The following is a 22,616-nucleotide window of genomic DNA, read 5'->3' as shown; positions in this document are numbered from 1 at the left end:
CCACTTTGGACTCTTCATTAAATGGCTTGATTATATCATTACACTTTTTAACAAAATACTTGAAGAAGAAACGGTACCTGACAACTGGAGTAAATTGGTTATTAACATGATACATAAAAAGAGAGAACCTACAACTCAAGAGAACTAGAATGATTGCACTCATTAACCATATAACAAAGATTTTTACTTCAGTCCTAGAACAAAGGATTAACAAAGTTTTTATTTTTAATCGATTATGTAACCATCCTCGTTATTAACAACCTTCCGCCATCTAGTGTGCAAATTTTCAATACTGGATCGATAAAAATCAATTGGTTTTTGCACGAAATATCTGGAGATGGTATTTCGGATATCATCCAAATTTTCAAATTTTTTCTTACTTAGAGAGTATTGTAGCGATCGAAATAAGTGAAAATCCGATGATGCAACATCAGGTGAGTATAGTGAGTAAAGCAGTATCCACTACCCTAATTCATTAATTTTTTGCAGGGTTTGTCTTGCGCAGTAAGGTCTTGCATTATCGTGTTGCAGAATAACGCCTTTTCTATTGACAATCACTGGACACTTTTTAATTAAAGATCGATTTACTCGATAATTGTTCACGATAAAGGTCTGCATTCACTGTTTGTCCAGTTTTCAGCACCTCAAAATGAACAATTCCGCGAATATTCCACCAAATACACAAAAGCGCATTTTGGGGGTATAAACCTAGCTTAGCAGTACTCCGTTGGGTTTCATTTGGAGATGGCCACTGCTTTTTGCGTTTTGAATTATCATAGAGGACTCATTGTTCATCTCCAATGATCAAGTGATCAGAAAACGCTTCTTTATTATGCCATTGGAGCAGTAAGTTGCACGTGATGGTTCGACTAGCTTTGTTTTTTTCGGACAGATTATACCAGACCCGAACACCTGCTCTGCTCACTTTACCAATCTGCTGCAAATGTTCTTGGACGATCGAGAGATTGGTTAAGAGTATTTGACAATACCTCGATTGTCTGACACGGATTTGCTTCCACTTTCGCCCTTAACACACCATTATCTAAAGTTGTCGATCTTCCTGATCGATAGAAATCAAAAAGATAAAAATTACCGGATCTGAACTTAAAAAACCACCTTTGGCATTCACGTACGCCTAATGCATTTGTGTAAACATCACAAATGTTTTTGGTATCAACTGTTGCGTTACTACCCTTGCGAAACTGGAAAAGCGTACAATGCCGGATATATACCTTTTCTGGTATTCGGTTGGCCATTTCACCCCAAATTAGGAAAAAAATTGAAGATTTAATTATTTAGAAGTGAATAAGTCACTTTAACTTTAAAATGTCTTTGGCACGATTTGGAAGAACACAATGAGCTGATAAATGACAATCAAATATTAACATGCGCAAAAACGACACTACTTTCAGGTTCTCCTAATATTTATACAAAGTCGACAACTGCATTAGGTTCCATCTGATACGTATGATAGCGACGAAATTGAACAACCGAGGGACAAGAATCAGACTGTTTAATGCAATTGCGAGGTCCAGTATCGTACAGCTCGAGCTTGTGGAGATTTAACCACAGCGAGTTAATAGATAAGCTACAGAATAAATTTATCAAATCTATCCTTCAGCTTCTACAATGTACTCTGGTGTACATGATACACATGGAGATGGGAATAGTAAGACTTAGCATCGATACCCTTAAAAGGGCGTTAAATTTCCTGAATAGAATACACCAGACTTACAATGTACAAATTTACATTGGGCATGTTGTACAGAGCGAAATTGAAGTCTTCATAAGTCAATACAACTAGTAAATTCGTATCATTGCTACTTATTAACTCCGAGATTTGAGCGTATGTTTTATGTGCGAATACCTGTAAAAATTTTTATTTTTCAATTACTCTATTCTTTGTAAAAGTCGAATTATAAGAATTTTTAATAGTTGTTATTTTTTATTCTTACGATGTTCAACAACTGTAATTCTGGAGTCTATTCAACAGATGATAGTAACAGATACCCAAGATGTGCTTGAGTGCTTTAATGACCCTCAATCTGTCATCGACTAACAATAAAAAAATAAACTGATATTCTATCCTAAAGAAAGTAGTGCAGAATCTAGGTTTCGAAATGTTAAGTCCTCTGGTAGACAAAATACTCAGGATGAAAGGCAAGGTATTGAAAGATACGGTCCAACATTGTTTTCTTGAGGAAAGATCTGTGATCATGGCTTCTTGATGCAGCAAAGAGTATGAATTTGTAAAAGATATTGATAATAATTGCTACGAAAGTTACCTTAAGCTAAGAATTCCCTTGCCAATCATCAGCATCTATGCACAATTGAAATTAACCAGGAAAAAATTTACTAGAGTAAGTTATAAAAATATTAAATATACACTTAAATTGAACAAGTCTTGCTCTGTATGCAACCTCCAGAAAAGAAATCGTTAGAACGTTTTATGGAGGCTTGTTCCATTTTAAAACAACATAGAGCAGCTTCGACATGCAACAATTTTCTACCTTTTGTTCTGTCGTATTACGATACCAACTACAGAAACAATGTTATTACCATGTATCTAATAATCTAAAATTAAAAGCACTTGTATTGAACGAGTGATGCTAAGTCATGTTAGAGTGAGAGCTACGATAAGACATGCGAGAATAATTTGTAAAAGTCCACCATTAATTTAGCCTCAAATAGCAATCTCATGTAAGATTGAATCGGCTAACCGGCTAATTGTAACCAAAGTATTATCCAAATGATCAATCCAGAATTGATCTGACAAATTATTATAGGCTACACTTTCGATAATAATTCAAATAAATAAATAAATAAATAATAATAACAATAAATAAAAAATAATAACGATAACAACAACAATAATAATATCAATAACAACAACAATAACAATAATAATAATTTATGTATAACACGGTTACAAATGACCTATTTTCTGATTGATACAACCTTCAAAATTTTATTTAAAAAAGAAAAAAAAAACTTGGCCTGACCACCCAGCATCACATGAGCTAAACTTAGCAGACATCGAAATGCTCTATCTTCCACCAAATACAACATCCTTACTTCAACTTTTAAACCAGAGTATCATAAAAACCTCCAAAGCTCGTTATATTTAATGTTCTGTGGATTGGATTATCAAGTCTATAGATAACAAAATCGATACTGAGAGTGTTATGCAAGTTTAGAAAGAATACAATATACTTGTGTTTTCAGTTGTAAAACAAAGAAAGTCACAATTGTGCACAAAAAATTACTCATTTTCATCGAGCTTAAACTCGGACAACTGAAAGAAGGTCTTTAGCCAGTAGGGGCATTTTATACAAACAATGTTCGACATGAGCCGACTTATTCCTTTTCCTTTACTCACAAATGAAAATTGGAAAAGGACATTTGATCCTTGGGCTAATAGAGAGGGTAAAATCAAAAATCTTCTTTCAGTGGTCCAGTCATATACTTCTACTGAACAAGTCTTTCTTGTTGAAGATCATTATGTTCGCGAAATGCACGATTAATACTAGACTTCTCCGTGAATAAAATGAAAGAAAAATATCCGAGACAATAATTTTTGTTTACTGGAATTTGTTCTGGAGGAAATACTTCTTTATCTGGAGCTTTTCACCAAACTAGATGGATGACTAAGTCGTTTATGTATTAAAAATATATTTATTATATTTAAGGGTAATATTTTTAAGTAGTGCACAAATATTGGGAATTAAGGACATATGTATCTTCACAGTTAATTTATATTATACAGGGTGTGTTAAACTATCGATCCACCCTATCGACTATCATCTATCTATAGTGATTTTTATTGAAAATGTAAAAAATTTTAATAACTAATTCAAGTATACTTTATCGCAAAAAAATATGGAAGTTTTGTTTCAAATATTTTTCCTGAAAATACCTCCAACATATGAATTCACATTTTTTAAATTAATTATTTAATTTTTGTTACCAAATTTGAACAAGTTACAGAAGAAAAATAGAAGTTACAACTATCACCGTACAATAGAACATACTTGAATCAATTACAACAAATTTTCAAATTTTCCATAAAAATTACTCCCCTCCATTTTAATAGATGGTCTAAGAGAACGATCAGCAAACTTTTTTTATGAAGGATCAAATACTGCAACACATACTTTTTAGTTTTGAGAACTAAAAGACTGAAATTATATATGTATATATATATGGATAATTACAAAACATAAGTTACGAATTCTTTTATTTAAAGGAAAAGCACTTGCAGTACATATTTTTTAATGAGAAGAATGGAATTCCTTTTTTCTCGATAACATTTCATTTAATTAAGGTTCGAAATTTGTATTTTTTAGCATCAAAATTGTTTACAAATGTTTATTTGTTAATACTAATTTATATTGAGATTTGACGTACTTCATTTTTGAAAATGTCTTTTTGCGCAGATACGTATTACTGAATATTGTTATATTATATCCAAAAGCCAATGACTTTACTTCTGCGTATTAATCACTCGCAAGACATTTACAAAATTCTATTAAATTATCCTCTTAATGTTTTCGTTTTAATGTGTCATTACATTGCAGATTAATTACTTCCAGTTGAAGGTTAGAAACAAAGGAATTTCTTTTGCACTTGTATCGAGGTTTGAAAAACATTGTTGGAACTGCAGTTTTAACGTCGAAAATCTATTCATTGCAAATTCTTATACAAATGAAGATTTTCTTTCGTCCATTAATTTTTGACAGCACAAAAAATATACAAATCAATTTGACGACATTTGTGACTTAAATAACGATAATTGTCGTCAAAATAACTTTACCAAGGTATAAATTTCGCTTATCGATTGTGTGTTCCTTTACAATATTAAATTAAGTGTGTTAAGGTGCACTAACAAATCTATAGCAAAAGTTAAAATAAATCAGAATATTTAGCTTGTATTTCTGACAGGAAATTAAGAAATTGACGGTGGTCAAGTCCACGTGATTGAATAAAATTCACTGTTGATACTACTAGTTCAAATACACGCAATAGATTTAAATATTTTTCGCAAAGCATTCGTTGATGAATAATGACACGAGACATCTTATCGATGCAACATACTAATAAATACAATATCACGAAATGTTAAATTTACAATTATATAATCTGAATGTGATAGTATACCACACGGTTGAACTCGTTTTAATGCATGCTTTCATTTGATGTACAAACATATGTAGTACTCCGTTTTAAAAAATAAGTGTCACCTTCGCTTCTTGAAGAATATTGAAGATACAGACAATTAAAATACGTCATCGTGTTGCTAATAAAATATACTACAACTTTCTTCTCTTTCATTTTTCTTAACACTTGCCGTTTACGAAAAAAGCATTGATACAAATTATCGCGAACACCTATCTATAGTGAATATTCAGTTACCTTAATATTCAGATTTTCAAAGGTTAGACCAACGTTTCCAAGATTTCAAATTCGCCATCAATTCTGGACATCCAAGGACAGAATCTCGTATTAATTAGAAGAAAGAAGAACAACATGTCATTGCACTTGCACGTGCTATCCAATTTTAGGTTTACGCGGCATAGCTCGTCGGTTTGGTATTTTCCACATAACTATGCGACGTATAATACTTGAAGAAGGATTACATTCCAATCGTATTTAGCGAGTACACTTCAGTACGAAGATTGTACTCGGGGACGCAAATTTTGTCGTTGGATGATGAGAAAATGAAAATATAATTCACAATTTCTTAGAAATGTGCTCTTCATCGATGAAAGTCATTTTTCTAATATGAATATTCAAAATTCACAGAGTACCAAAATGTAAACAGACGTGAGATAATGAAAAGGTTCAAACATGGCCGTTTTTCGTTTAATATGTGGAGAAACATCATTGGGGACATTATTATCGGTCCCCTTTATTTACCTAATTTTTGAAACACACAGCACAACATCTTCGTTTCCTTCGTTCACATTTCATAAATCAAGTAAAACAAATTACACTTAGACGCTGCCAAATTTATTTTATACACTATGGTGTACCACCGAATTTAGAAATGTTTGGAAACCAATGGATCAGTCAATTAGGATTAAGCAACAATTAAAATTACGAACCGAAGATGTTTTCCATCGTACTCAATGCATACCACATATTCACGAAAACACTTTGCAAAAATTTGGAACACAAATTAAGATAGACATCTGTTTACGCAATAATGGTGGCCATATCGAAGTTGACCAAACACGATTACTAAGAGCCATAAATCTTGATGGTTATATATTGTAGCACAGAAGAAGAACACAGAAGACATGGAAGAACCCTAAACACATTAATCTTGTTTTACCAGAAAACAGTTGAATTTTGTCCCATAGTTTCTCTCGCAGTTTGATCCTCAACTTAACTTGTACTGTAGTTAAGAAATTGAGCAGTTAGCATTTCAAAAGAATGGAGTTTGGTAATAGTGTCACCTTATGGCAAAAATAAAAGTATACAAGTGACAGCACCGGGTAAGAAAATTTATAAACACTTAAAAAGTACTTCACATATACAAGCTGAAAAAATCTTGTAAACTGCAAATGAGCAACATGTAAAATATCGAATGTATAGTTCAACAATTTCTAGCATCTATAAGGTTCTTAGAACTGTATATTATATTGAGAAACTCGATTGACCACATTCTGACCATTTTGACTTGTTACAACTTCAAGAATTAAATAGTACTGTTATTACTCACGATTTGCGTTGAAAATTTAGTGTTAATAATATAATAAAATCGCAAGACAAATGAAAATAAAATTATACCAACAAATTATAAACATACGTGAAAACATATCAATTCTTATTGATGTATCTATAAGCCTAAGCAAGAAATCTACTCTACTTATATATTTAAAATATATAATCAATCAAATAAAAGATCAAATGAGCAGCTCAAACAACATTTATAATAATAAAGTATCTCATAAAATATTTTGAAAAATATGAATTTGATAACAATTATTTAAAACATTATTTAATTTTTTCTCAAATGAATAAGCAAGTATTATGTTAAGCTGAAAATCTGGAATTGGGAAAAAGTGTTTGGAAAAATATCCAAGTTTGATCGTACGATACTGTTTAAACCATTGGCTTGAGTTATCAATTGAAGATGCAACATCAGAAGTTTGTGGAATTAATCATCCCGAAACATTTATGAACAAACTGCACACTTTGTACTGTCAATCTCAAGAAAAGAGAAATAGAAGCATGTACTTTTAATAACGATGGAATAAAAACAATTAGCCGGTATTTAATGTAAATTTAGTTCAGTTATTTTGGGACCGTATCAGCAGTTTGATCACAGTTTGTGTCTTTATGTCATTATTTTGATAATGCCAGTGAAAATAGCAGCCTAAATAAAACTAAAGTGTAAGAATCTGAAAAAAGATCGAAGAAAAATTTCGAAAGAAGTTTCTAAAGAGAAAATGTGCAAATCTGTATATCCTCCGTTTTATTTTACTTTACAAGCACACTACATAAACTGAACTTAATAAACAACGACTAAAGGATTGTCTGAGTCAAGTTAACTTTAGTCGATTAACAGCAACTAAAAGATTAACTTCGAAGTTTTTCTTGGCTTATGAATTGTTCTATCTTCATTCTGGTATCGTTTTACGATATTCTAAACAGTATTAAGACTTCTATTAATAATTTTCGCAATTTCACGATAATATTTACCATCTTCAAAATTCCTAATAATAATTAGGAATTACTTCTACTATAGTTTGTTCCATCTTTATCATATTTTTATTTCAATTTCAATTTTACATTTCACAACACGACTCGATTGTTTGCCAACGAGCCGAAGAATGTAATTTTTTACATGTTTCAAGATTTTTATTTATTTCTAGGCGTTCTCCGTGATAAATATTAGGTTGTCTCATAAGTTCGTGCCGCAGCGTGTTCATACTTCTTACGTTACGATTTATAAATACACAGAGATAGAAAGACTTGTGTGACTAAATTTTGATGCTTCGGTTCGATCTGTAAAAGGCGTTCGAAAGCCACTGATCGTGAAGTTACGAGAATTTTATATTAAATACCGATAAAATAATGAGTGAAATGCGTGTCCATTTCCGTCATCTCTTGTATGAGTTCCGAGAAGAGAATACGGCAACAAGTGGAGCTGATAACACTTGTGTCGTTTACAGGGAAGGTGTTCTATCGGCTCGTACGTGCAGAAAGTGATTTGGTCGATTTCAGAAGGGAAATTTTCATCTGAAAAATGTGCTACGAGCTGGACGTCCAGTCGAGACGGCCGAAGACAGAATTAATTCATATTCTAGCGAACGAAACGAGAAGTTTGTTAGTGCGAGAAATGTCGCAAATGCTGAACGTGTCAAAATAATATGTACGTAACATTTGAAGAAAATGGAAATTATGTCAAAGCAGGACCTATGGATACCGCATAGGCTCACGAAGCGTAATCATTTTAATCGCACCGCAACTTGCATATCGTTGCTTGCACGTAACGCAACACATACTAACTAGAAATGAAAAAGGAATCATGTACGAAAATTATCAATGAAAACGAACTTAGACCGAAAGAGACAATCCAGCAGAACAAGTTGCAAAACCTAGTTTAACCCCCACAAAGTTTCTGTACGATAGGACTACCAAGGAATTTCATAGTACAAACCAAAGAAATGTTATACTAATGTTATACTTATATTAATGAGATCGTGTCGTTGTCGAAAAAATGGGAAGAGATTTTTGCAAGGTAAGGGCGATTACATTTTTTCGTAAGCTTCATAGGTAAGATGAAGATATAAATTACTTTATATAGTAAAAATATAAACGATACGAGTTTATGAGACGACCTAATAGATATGTACGTGGAACTTGAATAAAAAAAAAAATCGGAAGAAATGATCGTCACATGGAATAGGGTATGAGCGATCCACGATATGATAAATCCCCTATATATGTTATTCAGATGTCGATACATAACTTTACGATAAATTTTTTTTAAATTTTCCGTTTCACAGCGAAAATTCCAAGTGACTTAAACGGAAAGTTCAATGTAGAGTATATGCGCCTCATACGACACCGAATGTGTTAATTGACGAACGTTCTCGTCGAATCGAGTGTTTTGAGCCGTTGACGCACCTGTAGCGTCATTTATAAATCAAGTGTCAAAAGTCTATTGACACCAAAACAGAGCTACACATAATTACACATATTATATAATAAAGTACGGTTTTTAAGTTGTCTAAATACTACCTCGTGTCAGTGCACACTTTCTCCATTTCCCTCCCCCTTTATAAAACAGATTATTTCTAAAATCGATGATCCAGTTAATTACGATTTCACGATTCACACTACTTATATACTAAATTATGCAGAAATAAAAAATAACATAATGTTCGTACGGTCTGTGTATAAATTTTGTATTGTTCTAACTTATTGCACAGTAATGAGACTCTATAATGACAACGATCCTCCAACTTTTTTCAAAAGAAATCGAATTAAAAAGCACACGATGTAAACGTTGTAATATGCGTCGATTAATTGAGAAATTATTGAAACCTAAAGAAACAAATTGAGAACCTATCCTTAATCTATAAATATAGATTTACTAAGTTATTTTACATACATCGTAAAACTTTCCTGTTTGTACGGTTACTCGTGTAAAAGTCATGTTAAATTTACTAAAGTATCCTATTTCATTGAAAAGCTACTGATGTCAGATACTCGCGAAACAGGCCAGTCTGTGTAGTATTTAGATAATTTATTATTTGATGTCGTTATTCATAAGTTACCTTGAAATCACTGACAAAGAGTTCGCTGACAATATATTCATAGATTCATACACTTAATTAACATTGACCTTCGTCGACATTGTTTTCTTGTACTGTATATGACAAATTATTATTATTCGATCAGTATACACTCTGCTTAGGCACGTACCAATTGCTTATTTTCTGTGTAGTAAACTCAATGGCTTCGTCAAGACAGAATACAATAACACCTCGATAAAATGTACACTGTCCTGTCTGTTCAAAACGTTTTAAGAAGGGACGATAGAAAATTTATTTTTGGAATCGATTTTGCGTATCTCAGGCTGAAACCTAACTACGTGCGAACAGTCCACTGAAGAGAGTAAACGAAACATACCAAAAAGTGAGCGCAATAACGAGAGTGGCTCAAATTACAAATGCTTGATCGTCAAGTTTCAAAGCGACGCCACACACGTGGCGATATAAGAGATACTACTAAAATTTTTATATTCCTCCTAAAACCTTTTACATTCCCTATTACAGTATTGTCTCGTTATATAATATAATCATTCGTGTTTCGTTATAGTCTCTTTATCCTCTCCACTGTTTTTGTAGTTACCGACAAGTGCAACAGACTGCGAATGAGCGAGAAGGTACACGAAGGCGGCAAAGCACAAAGTTCGCTCGAGTCTGGCGTCTTTAACACTAGAACTACCGACAGATTTCGAAATATTAAGGTACACCTCATATGTATCTCAAAATAAATCAATAAGTAAGGAAAAAGAAGAATTTAAAAAATGTACGGCATGTGTGAATAAAAAAAGTTATGACATTTTCAAAAAACATGCTATGGAATTTAAGCAAATTTCATTATGAAAGCAGTTAAAACCAGTCATTTTGACTGGTTGGTAAATCTAGTATTAATAACAAATCTTATATTATGACGATCTTTAAATTTCGTTAACCAACCCCTACTGGCATTGAATGAAGACGATATCATTTTGTATTTCCAATGCTTTCTTCTGTTGTAAATTTCTCGATGGCCCTTTTTTTAAAAATCATATCCGAAGGCAATTTTCCAAACCCTCAAAACTGCATGTCCTTCTTTTTTTTAATTTTAATTCACAAATTTCTTTAACTGCATAGCTTCATAATTTATTTTCCTCACGTTGAATGCGTTCAACTGTTTCTATACAGATTCAATACTGCTCTGCTAAATTGGGAATAGTTCCTCCTACCGCGTTCAACTTGTTAAGAATTTCAATCTTCTTTTCAATCGTTAATCAAGTTCTTTTTCAAACCCATAATAATTCAAAAATAATTTAACTTAATAATAATACATACAATTAAAATAATAATTACATTTTTTTTAATTTAAATAACCTTTTCTTTTAAAAAACTACATTTGTTTTCCCGTATCCCTGTACAATCGAAGCCGCTGAAGCTCGAGCGACCCTTTATGGTTTGCCGGCGTTATGTGCCGTCTCGCTCACTTATAGTCTGTCGCACTCGCCGTGGCAAAGAACAGAAGAACTGTAAAATAGAGAACTGTTCCGTTGAAAGTTGTGTTCGTCCCCCAAGTGGACGACCTATAATGAGACAATACTGTACATAGTTACGTTCCTCTCTCTTAACTAACACAAATTTTCTTCCTCGACTGGCACAGTTATTCCCAGCACTTCCTGAAACTGCTCGCACCGAGCGAACCGTGGCGCTATCTCTGATACGCAACCGACGGTGTCTTAGATTACAAATGAGTTACCGAAGCAGAAAATTAAAATTTGTTGATTCTTTATTTTATCTTTACAAGACTGTTAATCGGATCTGTGAGGTTCTCGCGATGAAAATGATACCAAACATAAATATGTTTTAATATTGAGTTAGACAAATAACTTGTAACTAACAGACAAAGAAGGAACATAAAAAAAAGTATATTTTATAAAAAATACAATATTGTTAACCGAAATCCATATAATTTGATTTTGCTCACGAATCACAGAATACATATTTCATATTAAAAAGAAAATTTAAGTTTTATTAGTTGTGAACGAAATTGCAAATAACTGTGGTTTTTTGGAACCCATACTTTCTCCGTGAATGATATCTAGTACAAATAGTAAAATATAAAATATAGCGACCACTACTGTGGTGTACGTATTACTTTCTATTCAAACTTTATATTGATTATTGTATATTTAAACATATTTTTTTTTACCGTGAATTGACAAAAGTGTATGAATTGAAAATTTTCTTTTTTCTTTTTTATATCAGAGGTACAGACATACATAAAAAAGATATTCAAAATTTAGCAATTTGTTTCTAACGTGGACTTAAACTCATGACCTTGGAAAAATTCCTTACAATAATAAATGCCACTAAATTAACTATATACTTGATCACTAATTGAAACATGATAATATGTAACTTGCGATAAATTGATTCAATAAATTATGTTGTGTAAGATAGATCAAAGTGATCGTGTAACATTAAAGCAGATATAAGTAATACGTAAACCAATTAAGTACTTTGGATCTCGCTGAATTACTGGAAATAACAGGAATTGAACGTGTCACCTCGTACAATATTCGATTTATCACTTACAGTCATGTATATGTTTCCGCTTCTCACATATTTACATTTTGACGAATAATCACATCAAACGTAACTAAAATACTACTTCGGAAATAAACAAAAACTTAAAAACTAACATTTACGCTATTAACTGACTATCGGGATGATGAAAGTAAATAACTTCCATTGTATTCTCCTAAGAAGTAGACGCGTGAAAACAGACCGGATTCTAAAGATTGTACTGTATATGTATAAATTAGAGATCCCTATTTCACATGTACTTAAGTACACATGTAATTATCGACTCTGGACTTTAAACTGTATAGTTCTTAATACACAGATACAAGTGTATTTTGTATTACACATAACACATTTGCATACTTAAACTTAGCATGTTTATGCTAATTAATTGATAAGCATCTAAATGTACGCACACGTATGCATATTTAAATATCCACGTACATGTGCATTTACAATCCATGCACAAGTATATTAAGAACACGGATTTTTAATTTCTTAATACACGATATACGAGTCCCATGTATACGTGTAATGTAATACAATAAAACCGTGACCTCTAACCAAATGTATTCAGCACTCGTCGCATAGACTGGACAACTTTGTATCCGTGCCGCCTATAAAACCATGAATAGATTTCCTCCATATTTGAAACAGAAACGACGTGTTATCATCGTACACCCTTTGTCTAAAACAAGGAATTGGGCGAATCAAATCCCAAGCAAACGACAAACGTAAAAACGAAAAAGACAGATGCGTAAAGTAAGTTTATTCCTCAGAGGCCTTAATAGATCAATTTGCTTGGCAATTACTTTAATAAACAGTCTGTGTTCCTGTAAATTGCGGAAGTTCCAACTTATTTTTTTTAAACATTGATGAAAATTTTTTGTTAACTCTAACATTTTATTCTAATATATCAAAAACTATGCAATTCTCAATAAAAAAAAGTTTTTTTTTATCTCTAATCGTTTCTGAGTTAGATCTTAGGGGGTTGAACTTTGCAGAGTGATTTCACCCTTTAAACTTAAATTGTAGCAGCTAAAAGAAAATAAATATCTGTTTGTAGCTGTTCTTCAAGCCTGCAGCTTCATTCCGAACCGTTCGCGACACTCCCTTGTTAATTAATGTATTATTTAAAATTGTAATTAATATTTGAAAACAACATATTATGGTAAAATATATATTCGAACAATTGTTACAAAATAAATTGTCACAAAAGAAGAAAAGAAAAAAGGAAAAAAACGAATACAAAAATACTTGGATATGGATTTCTGAAGGAATTATTCATTTTTCTCAAGCTAAAAATTTGTAATAATTGTAATTTATTACTGAAGGAACTACAAAGTATTTTAATCAATAATTTTGCTTATATAATTATACATCTATAAAGAAGAGATATAAAATTCATTTCACATAAAAAAAAACATTAATATTTAAAAAGTTAGAGATGGAAACATAAACTGTGTTTAAATTTGTACCGCTTTATAGTTATCACGAAAACTCCATTCTGTTGGTCAGAAATAAATAATTCAAAATGATATTTAATCTAAATGCATATAAATTGTCTTTATAGCATATACATGTTTATATATCTGGTAACTGCTACAAAAAGTGTTTATAGAGCAGGTGTGTCAAATTTCAAATCAATTGATCAATTACTTTTTCAAATATCACAAAAGCTATTTTCTAAAATATAGTTCACCGAAAAAATAAACTTATATTATTATCTTGCATGGTTACTCCCAAAGTATTTCTAATCATTCATTTGGTATTAAATTGTCGTATATTTGTTTAATTAAATAAATTTAATAAAATTTAAATAAATCCACTGTGTAGAATATGTATATTCTAAATACTAGATATACCTATTTATAGAAAATGTAAAAAAAAAGAAAATCGATGTTTTTTATACTAAGAGAAAGACGAATACCCCTTAAGAACATTAAAATATAATGTATTTTTGTAATTTCACTTATTATAGTCAATGAAATAGTTTATTAATGGTATAATTTATTTATATCTATTTTTTTTTTAATTATTCATGTACATACCTTATGTTAATTAATAAAGTAAAACTACAAGTGTAACATACTAACTTTTATTATTCGCTTCAATATTTTCTACTTTGTTGTATCATCGGTGATAGCATATGTTGTAAATACAATGTTGGTGAAGCTTATTAAAAGAGTATGGATGAATACAATGTCGCAGAAACCTTTGTCGGTAATTTTAATAAATAGTATCGACAAAAGTGGGTGCAATTGAAATTATGCTGATAAAAATATTATCGGCGAAATGTTTATTGGTGATTTTAAAGTAACACTTCAATAACTCAGTATCAAGCCTATGAATATCATTCGTAATTATTTTCACATTATCAAAAATACATACAAGTGGATGTATGTGGATATTGATAAAGACGAAACATCGATCATAAAATTGTCAGTGATTTAGTGTCATCCTCGCCACGCTGCTTTTACAAGTTCTCTACTACATTTTCCCATCCACTGTATCTATATTCCTTTGTGTCAACCGGTATCATCTACATTCTACTGTGTTCAGTAGCAGAAACGAGGGTTTCATATTTCACTTCACGCGAGATACCCGAGGTATTTGGTAAATATTGTTTTCAACCGAATATGCATTCAAAGTTCAATACTTAATCAATAATTACACTTAAAAATTATTCAGAAGAATTTTATTGATAGATGGAAGAAAGGTAATTAAAAAGAAAAAATGAACAGTATTGTAGCAAAACTCAGGGCAGTGTACTAGACGTAAAATATTGTTTTACGAATAAAATATGATTTGCAGAATACCATAAGCGGCATTTACTAAAAATGACAATAATGTAACGAACCTAATAAACTCATTAATTAACGCTGACGTTAAAAACTAACAGAATAAAAGAAAAGAAAAAAATACATACTTCGTCCAAACGCAGTAATTCTTCAGCAGACATACTACTGCGATCTCGTTTCTTGACATCTTTTCGTTCCTTCTTCTCGCGCTTCCTCTTCTCCTTGTCGTCTTTCTCCGTAGCCTTCTTCATAAAGTTAAACATCTTCTCATTCACGGTAGAAATCTTGAGTCGAATGTGAGAAAGAGATAACACAGGGTATCTCTTCACTTGATTGCTCACGCGTACAAACTTATAACACGACACTATTCATTAAACCGATTATGTAGATATCATTGCATCCCGTGACAACACTAAACAACTGACAAAATCATTCCTACCTAATGTTATTTTAGCAGAGAAGATGGGAAGAGGAATGAGCACGCTTTTGCAAATTGTGTTCCCGCTAAATGACTACAAATCGATAACAGAAAATTCCCTGTCATGAACGAATTTAAAGTAAACAACGATACGTCGCTCTCGATATTCCGTTATTTTACGATGCAAACATGAGCATATTTAGATATTTCCTATTCGATCGATGCCAGTTAAGTACGATGAGAAATAGTACATTATTTATAGAGTTTTCACTATTTTTTAGTATACATTGGATACATATCAAACATCGAATACGTTGTTAAATTTTTTGTTACTCATTACCGATACGGCAAGATATGACGCGTAAAAGGGCGTGAACCTACTGGAGAGAATTTTTTTCATGACTGTTTTCAGCATTTAATCCCGGTGAGATATGAGGAAATGAATTTTTGCTAAATTCTTCTACTATAACTTGCTTATTACCTTTATGTTTACAAAAAGAAGAGTATAATAAGATTATTATAAAAGGACCAAAAATGTGTTCTGAAGATAAAACGTTTTAATAAAATACAATTCTCTGGCCTATCTCTAGATCAATCGTAACAATTTTCATTTTATTAATACAATAGTCTGGTCTGTCTCTAGATCAATCGTACCGATTTTTTGCACTTTATTTCAACAAAAAAAATTATTTTGTGTATGAACAGAATCGAAACAATCACGCGTGACTATAAATTCTTGCCTTGGTAAAACTTTTGTCTCATGTCGCTAAGTCAATATGCTAATAGAAGATAGAAAAAAAGATAAAATACACACGCCTAGAAGAATGCGGAAAAAAAATGAAATAGGAAAGCAGAGGAAGAGCAGGAGTGAAAGAGCACGGAGGGTCTACATGTCACTTTTCACTACACCTTATACTCGCAATTTCGAGTAATCGAGTTCTGCTTGTAAACAAATGTAAAATCTCAGGAATGATTCTTACACGTCGTAACAGCGTACGTAGTTCGTTCTTTATATCAGTATTAAATAAATTGTACACACAGTCGATGATATTACGCGGATGGAGAAACAATGAAATTTTCGATGCACGACGAAACTGACAGACAGCGCAACACGAAATACACGTCACGAACCGTCACCATACCGCCATTCACCAGAACGAAGACGCGTGCTTAGGACGCATGCGATTTGTATACGATGGTACACTATCTTAGAATAGAAATGCCATCATTTATTTGCAAAACAGTCATACACAAGTCTTTGAGGACGTATAGCAGGTTAAACCATGGAATCGTTTCTCTTACTAGAAAGACACAATCAATAATAGATGAAAACTCAACGTCGTACTCGTGTGGCACCGATACCTGTCATGGCAGACTCGTCGCAAGTTGCAAGTAAGACCGGTGGCGACTGCTGGCGTCGTAAACCGAATCATGGTTTGCAAGGTCCGCACCCTCCTTTTTGCTATACGCTGCTGCGCATGCGGCACTAATCGATCATATGTTATCAACTGAATATAAGCTAACAACTTTTCAATTTTTAAAAATCAAAAATATTTAACATTATCGATTCTAAAGTTCTATATTAAGGAGTAATAATACATTACTAGCATATTAATCGTATCTATATCGTTAATGAGAAATATATATTTCATATTTTTTTCTCTTTCGTGATTTGAACAATTGTTATCCTTAAGTGACCATTATATAATATTTTATAATATATCAATTAATTTTCAGAGTTTTCACTTCCAATTTAATACTACTGCACATAGCAGTAGCGCGTGTTTCTTTAAACTATTTTATCCGAGGGATAACTATTGGAAAGGTTAACGTGGCAACGTCGCAAAAAAGTAAAGCTTCGCACAACTTCATTGTGAGCACTTTAAAATATTTGAACGAAAAAATATTATAATTAAAAGAAGAGTATTTGGAATTATAAAATCAATTACTTATTGTAAAAAAGGAATCTAAAAGAATAATTTATAATTTAACCACAGAAAATCTAAATGCAGACCTGGAACTAAATAAATATAAACTATAGAAAGTAACTAAAAACGATAACTTTTAATATTAATACTGACATTTTATTTCTCTTTTTCATTTAACCTAATGTACATATGTATATAATAATGTCATATTACTTTACAAAATAAAGTAGTTACAATTATTACAATTTATATCATGTGAAAAATTTATACTTTTTTATTAAGTATCAATATCATATACCTTGAAGAATACTCAACAATTGTGTAACTTTTACAAATTTTAATTTGTATAACATTAGTTATTTCTTATGTATACTTAATCGCTATTTCTTCATCATCTAATATCTGTATTTCTACTGAAGGTTTTCAATCTTTTTCATCTGCTGCTATATCATATAAAATTGTTGTAGCAACAATGATAATTTGAACAGTTTCTATCCATATTTTCATTCTTGTACTTAAAATAGGAAAACATTGTGTACAATTATAAGATTCATCAGCTGGTGCAATGGATTTCAATATTGGTGTTACTAAATCATTTTTTTAAGAATATGCACTATTACCTACCAGCAATACTTATAAACATTTTCTTAATTCAAATTTTGTACAACTTGCGTAACTAAGATAACAATATACTTTTAGGTTTCAAAAGACTTGTGCATTCTTACCAACTAAAATTTTGTATAGTTAATAAAAACTATAATACGTCGTACAGAATATAATGACCACATTGAATAAAGTTCTAGGTAATAAATAACAAACACATTACAAAGCAATACAAAAATATATATACACTTTCTCACAGCCCTTAATCATTTTTTTCTGTTACATCTTTATTTACCTAAACATTTGAAAATTTATATATTTTATAAAATTTGACTTATACTTTTTATATTTTTCCTTTAGTTTAAAGCATCTTAATATATTGTAATTATGTTAGTACAAGTGCAATTGCTACTTTTAAATTGATTTTAGATACTGTTGTTATGCATACATGAAAGAATCTGAATGTAAAGTACTACCAGCAGTATACAAAAAATACAATGCTAATTGCTGCAGTAACGATAATATAATCATAACTAACATAAATCATAATATAACATAAATCACTCTTAGTTTTCCTAAGATCTTTGGTCGTATAGTTACGACTATTTTGTTCTTCTTTCAAAAATCTGTCATCCCATAATTCAAAATGGTCTTTCCTAAACTTTATAGTGTATGATCATCATCTTCAACGTTTATTTCTTCCAAAATGTATATATTAACGATCATATTAATTTTTCACTTAAATATATAATGTCTTTAAATATTTTTTCATAAAAATTTTATTATTTTGCGTGATTTGCAAACTTGTATCCACAAGTAAGATTTCATTTGAGAGTTACTACTTCACCCACTACCGTAGAAACGCAATATCTAGCACTTATTGAGTGCTACAAGGCTCCAATTAATTTAACTATTGGGTATTGATAAAAAATATAATACAGTTATATTGATATCATTATTGATTTGCCTTGCAAAATATCCAACTCTCTTTTTTATTATTTATTCTCTGTTCTATCGACATCTCATGAGAATGAATGTGAAATGTAATTAAACCTGACTTCCAATAGCTGGCAGCACTTAACAGAATTTATAAAGTAGAGAAATAATTTCAATGGTTTTAACAAAAAATTACTTTCCAATTGTATTGTGTTGCTGTATACAATAGTGTTTAATTATGAATTAATTTAAATATTAATAATAATTTATCATTTATGAATGTTATCACAATGTTGTTTCGAAGTCTTTCAAGTGCCCATATTTTTGTCGGCATTATAAATGTTAAAGTACGTTTACATTGTAGGAAAAGTATATTAATGCGATGTCTGTGCACGGTAGGCAAGCAATATCCTACCGTCGGTGAAATTATTGAACAATGGAGTCATCGATTTAGAAGTGAAGGTATTCCAGAACCTGTAGAATCGATTGAACACATCGTTGCCCACGTCATAAATACTAGCAAGGTATTACAATCAGAAAATAGTAAACATGTTTACACAAGCTAGTTGTTCATCAAAATTAATAATTAATAACTATTAAAATTTTGATTTTATGCTTCTCCTTAATTATTTCTTTCTTAAAGTAGCCATCTATTATTTAAATTTTTTTAATAAGCGACCAAAAAACAAATAATTACTTTATTATTATAAATATGCAATTATAAGACAAAAAATCTATTATAAATTTATTTTAAATGAAATGTAGGAAAACACATTATTGTAGGCAAATAATGTAAAACTTACAGTATTTGCTTTTTGAATATTTTTTTAAAATTGTTTTCAGACAATAGATCTTGTAAATAATCAAAACAATCGACTTACATTAGATCAGTGTAATAAGTTGGAATCATTATGCGAATGCCGGTTATCTAGGTACAAATGTTTACAAATAACAAATTTTGCATGTATTTAATGCCTGTTTATAAAAAAACAGATTTTTACAGAATGCCAGTTCAGTACATAATAGGAGAATGGGACTTCAGAGATATTACTTTAAAATTAGTACCACCTATTTTCATTCCACGGCCAGAAACTGAAATACTAGTTGATTTTGTATTAAAAAGATTAAACTACTTGCAAAAAGAAAAACAGGAGATTTTAGAACTTGGTTGCGGTTCTGGAGCAATATCCCTTGCAATTGCTCATAGTAACAAAAATGTGATTCCTGATAGATTTCACTACTTATTGATTTTGCATACACATATCTGTATACATATATTATTGTTTATATTGAAACTGGTTTTTGGTGATAAATTTACATTTATGCGAGGGGTAATAATGGTTCTTTTTAGGTAAATTGCATAGCAATTGATTCAAATCTACAGGCATGCGAATTAACTAAAGATAATCGAGATCGACTAGGTTTAAAAAACCAGGTCACAGTTGTACATGCAGTTCTGAAAGACGATGGAAGGATTGAATTTTTGACAGTATTAAATGGACCTGCAAATTTCGATTTAAATTCAAAACCTTTTGATTTTGTAGTTAGCAATCCTCCATATGTGCCAACCGAGCAAATACTTACATTATCTCCTGAAATTAAAATGTAACTACTTCTTATATACAGCTTTTTTCTCATCTTTTTATTTACAGTTGTATGTCATTTTATGTGGACAAAATATTTAAGCACTTTATAGTTTTTCATTTTTAATATGATAAATTTATTTATGTGCTATGAATTTCATGCTTCCACTTTTTAGTTATGAAGATTTAAGAGCACTCGATGGAGGACATGATGGCTTAAAAGTTATTAAGCCTTTATTAAAATATGCTTCCGCAATTTTAAAACCTGGTGGACGTTTACTTTTAGAGGTTGATTCTACACATCCTGAATATATACAGTTTTTTACCAAAAAATATTCTACTCTTAAACTTCAATACGAGCATACATACAAAGACTTTTGTAATAATGATCGATTTGTTGAGATATTAAAAATGTCATAAATCTATTTTACACAAAGAGAAAGAAAAACAAGAAAGAGTCATTAATGTGTGAAAATTCAACTGTAGTCTTACAATTACTATTTAATAATAAATTAATAATACAAATATAGCATTATAAAACCTTAAACTCCTTACTTTACACTAATAATCTCTGCACAAATCAAATATAAATTATGCAAAATTAAAGAACCTGGATATAAAAGAATTACTGATAATATACAAGTGGAATTTCTTTATGTGAATATAATTCATAAATCAAATCTGTTGTAACACTTTTGAGCAATTGATACTATTCAGAGTGAATGATTTTAAATAGAAATATCTAAATAACTCAATTGCTTATGGAATTATGAAGAAATTGCTCAAGTTAAGATTAAGCTTTTGAAAGGGGCAGATATAATGTAATTGATGCAACAATAACAACAAACATATGTATGTTTTATGTATCTTTGTAGAGAATGAAAAATAGATTTAATCACTTATAACAACAAATTTAAAAATCAAATACTGATTTTTTTATCCAGACAAAAGTAAATGATAATTGCAGGAAATAAGTGTTCTTTCTTTGATTCTTACATTCTTGTTTCTTAATTTTGTTTATAATTACGACGTTTAGGTTTAAAATAAAGTAAAATAAACCTTTAACAATAATCTGTAAAATAATCTATAAAATAAAATTACATTAATATTTCTAGAAAATTATTAGAAATGTATATGTTTGTACACAATATGTTTGTAAATGTCACATTATGTCACAAGTTGTATTTCTTTAGGAAATATTCTGCTGAATATCAGAGAATACATATAGCTTTAACATGATGAGTGATTAACACATTACTATAGAATTATAAGAGCAATATTGGATATCAATTTTATCCGAGATTGAATCTGATGTCAGAAAAGTGTAGAGTAGTCAACCTACACATGTATTTACTCCTCGGATTTCACTCTATCAGATGTAAATCAGAAAATATTGTTTAACATATAAAACTTATAACACCAGAGAATATGTAGAAATAAATTTCTTAAAAATACAGTATAAAATATTTAAACTAATTTATTTTCTGTTTAATAAATTGTTCAAGAATTTTTAATGTCTTAATTATAAAATTATTCTTATGTCAATGGAATCAGTTGTAAAATGGTATTAATTTTGAATGGAATGATGTGTGAATAAATGAAATGATTCTTCTTGCTTAATAGACTAGCTCTTAGTAATAAAGATGAGTTTATTGCATTCCTTATAAGTAATTCTCTTATATTAAATTATGATACGTACAATGCGAATGAAAGATATAATAATGTCTTGATGAATTGATAAATGACATAAAATATGTAAATCTAATATAATTATTGATTGTTCTGCTCAGCTATTCTTGTTTGTACAAATAAAAACGTATGGCAATATTGATAAACAGTTATTCTCTATCTTGCATTTATCATTGCTGCTATAGTACAAGGAATATTTTTTCCATATAATACTAATATCATTTTGTTGATTTTTGTTTGATTATAAGTCTTTAAACATATGCTGTAATAAATTGATAAAGTGATAATTACAATGGTGCAAATACTGCAAATACATATAC

At 30.5% G+C, this 22,616-nt stretch overlaps 3 protein-coding genes and 1 pseudogene across 4 annotated transcripts in view; 2 read left to right on the top strand and 2 right to left on the bottom strand.

The window, feature by feature from the left end:
- LOC143151497 (unconventional myosin-XVIIIa) overlaps positions 1 to 16,961 on the bottom strand; it is a 209,444-nt gene extending 192,483 nt beyond the window's left edge. Inside the window, exon 1 of the mRNA XM_076320673.1 lies at positions 15,268 to 16,961. Within this exon, the coding sequence (XP_076176788.1) occupies positions 15,268 to 15,402 (135 nt within the window). The 5' untranslated portion in view covers positions 15,403 to 16,961. The remainder of the gene's footprint in view (positions 1 to 15,267) is intronic.
- LOC143151408 (uncharacterized) lies at positions 805 to 1,647 on the bottom strand (annotated as a pseudogene).
- On the top strand, positions 16,727 to 17,598 carry LOC143151638 (uncharacterized). The gene is made up of 3 exons (XM_076320986.1): positions 16,727 to 16,949; positions 17,295 to 17,430; positions 17,521 to 17,598. Exons 1-3 carry the CDS (start codon positions 16,753 to 16,755, stop codon positions 17,596 to 17,598), a joined length of 411 nt encoding a protein of 136 aa, XP_076177101.1. The 5' UTR covers positions 16,727 to 16,752.
- On the top strand, positions 17,291 to 21,126 carry Hemk1 (HemK methyltransferase 1). 2 transcript variants are annotated; one of them, XM_076320677.1, is made up of 6 exons: positions 17,291 to 17,382; positions 19,389 to 19,548; positions 19,868 to 19,956; positions 20,028 to 20,241; positions 20,376 to 20,629; positions 20,784 to 21,126. In XM_076320677.1, the coding sequence occupies exons 2-6, from the start codon at positions 19,402 to 19,404 to the stop codon at positions 21,025 to 21,027; spliced, it is 948 nt and encodes a 315-aa protein (XP_076176792.1). In that variant the 5' UTR covers positions 17,291 to 17,382; positions 19,389 to 19,401; the 3' UTR covers positions 21,028 to 21,126. The 2 variants fall into 2 exon arrangements, with proteins under 2 accessions (XP_076176792.1, XP_076176791.1); XM_076320676.1 differs by lacking the exon at positions 17,291 to 17,382 and having other exon boundaries at positions 19,209 to 19,548.
- Positions 21,127 to 22,616: the final 1,490 nt, after the last annotated feature.

This window comes from Ptiloglossa arizonensis, chromosome 9 (genome assembly GCF_051014685.1).
Source record: "Ptiloglossa arizonensis isolate GNS036 chromosome 9, iyPtiAriz1_principal, whole genome shotgun sequence".
NCBI classification, from domain to species: Eukaryota; Metazoa; Arthropoda; class Insecta; order Hymenoptera; family Colletidae; genus Ptiloglossa; species Ptiloglossa arizonensis.
Note: the sequence above shows the minus strand (reverse complement) of the source record. Positions and strands in the feature narration are given on the sequence as shown.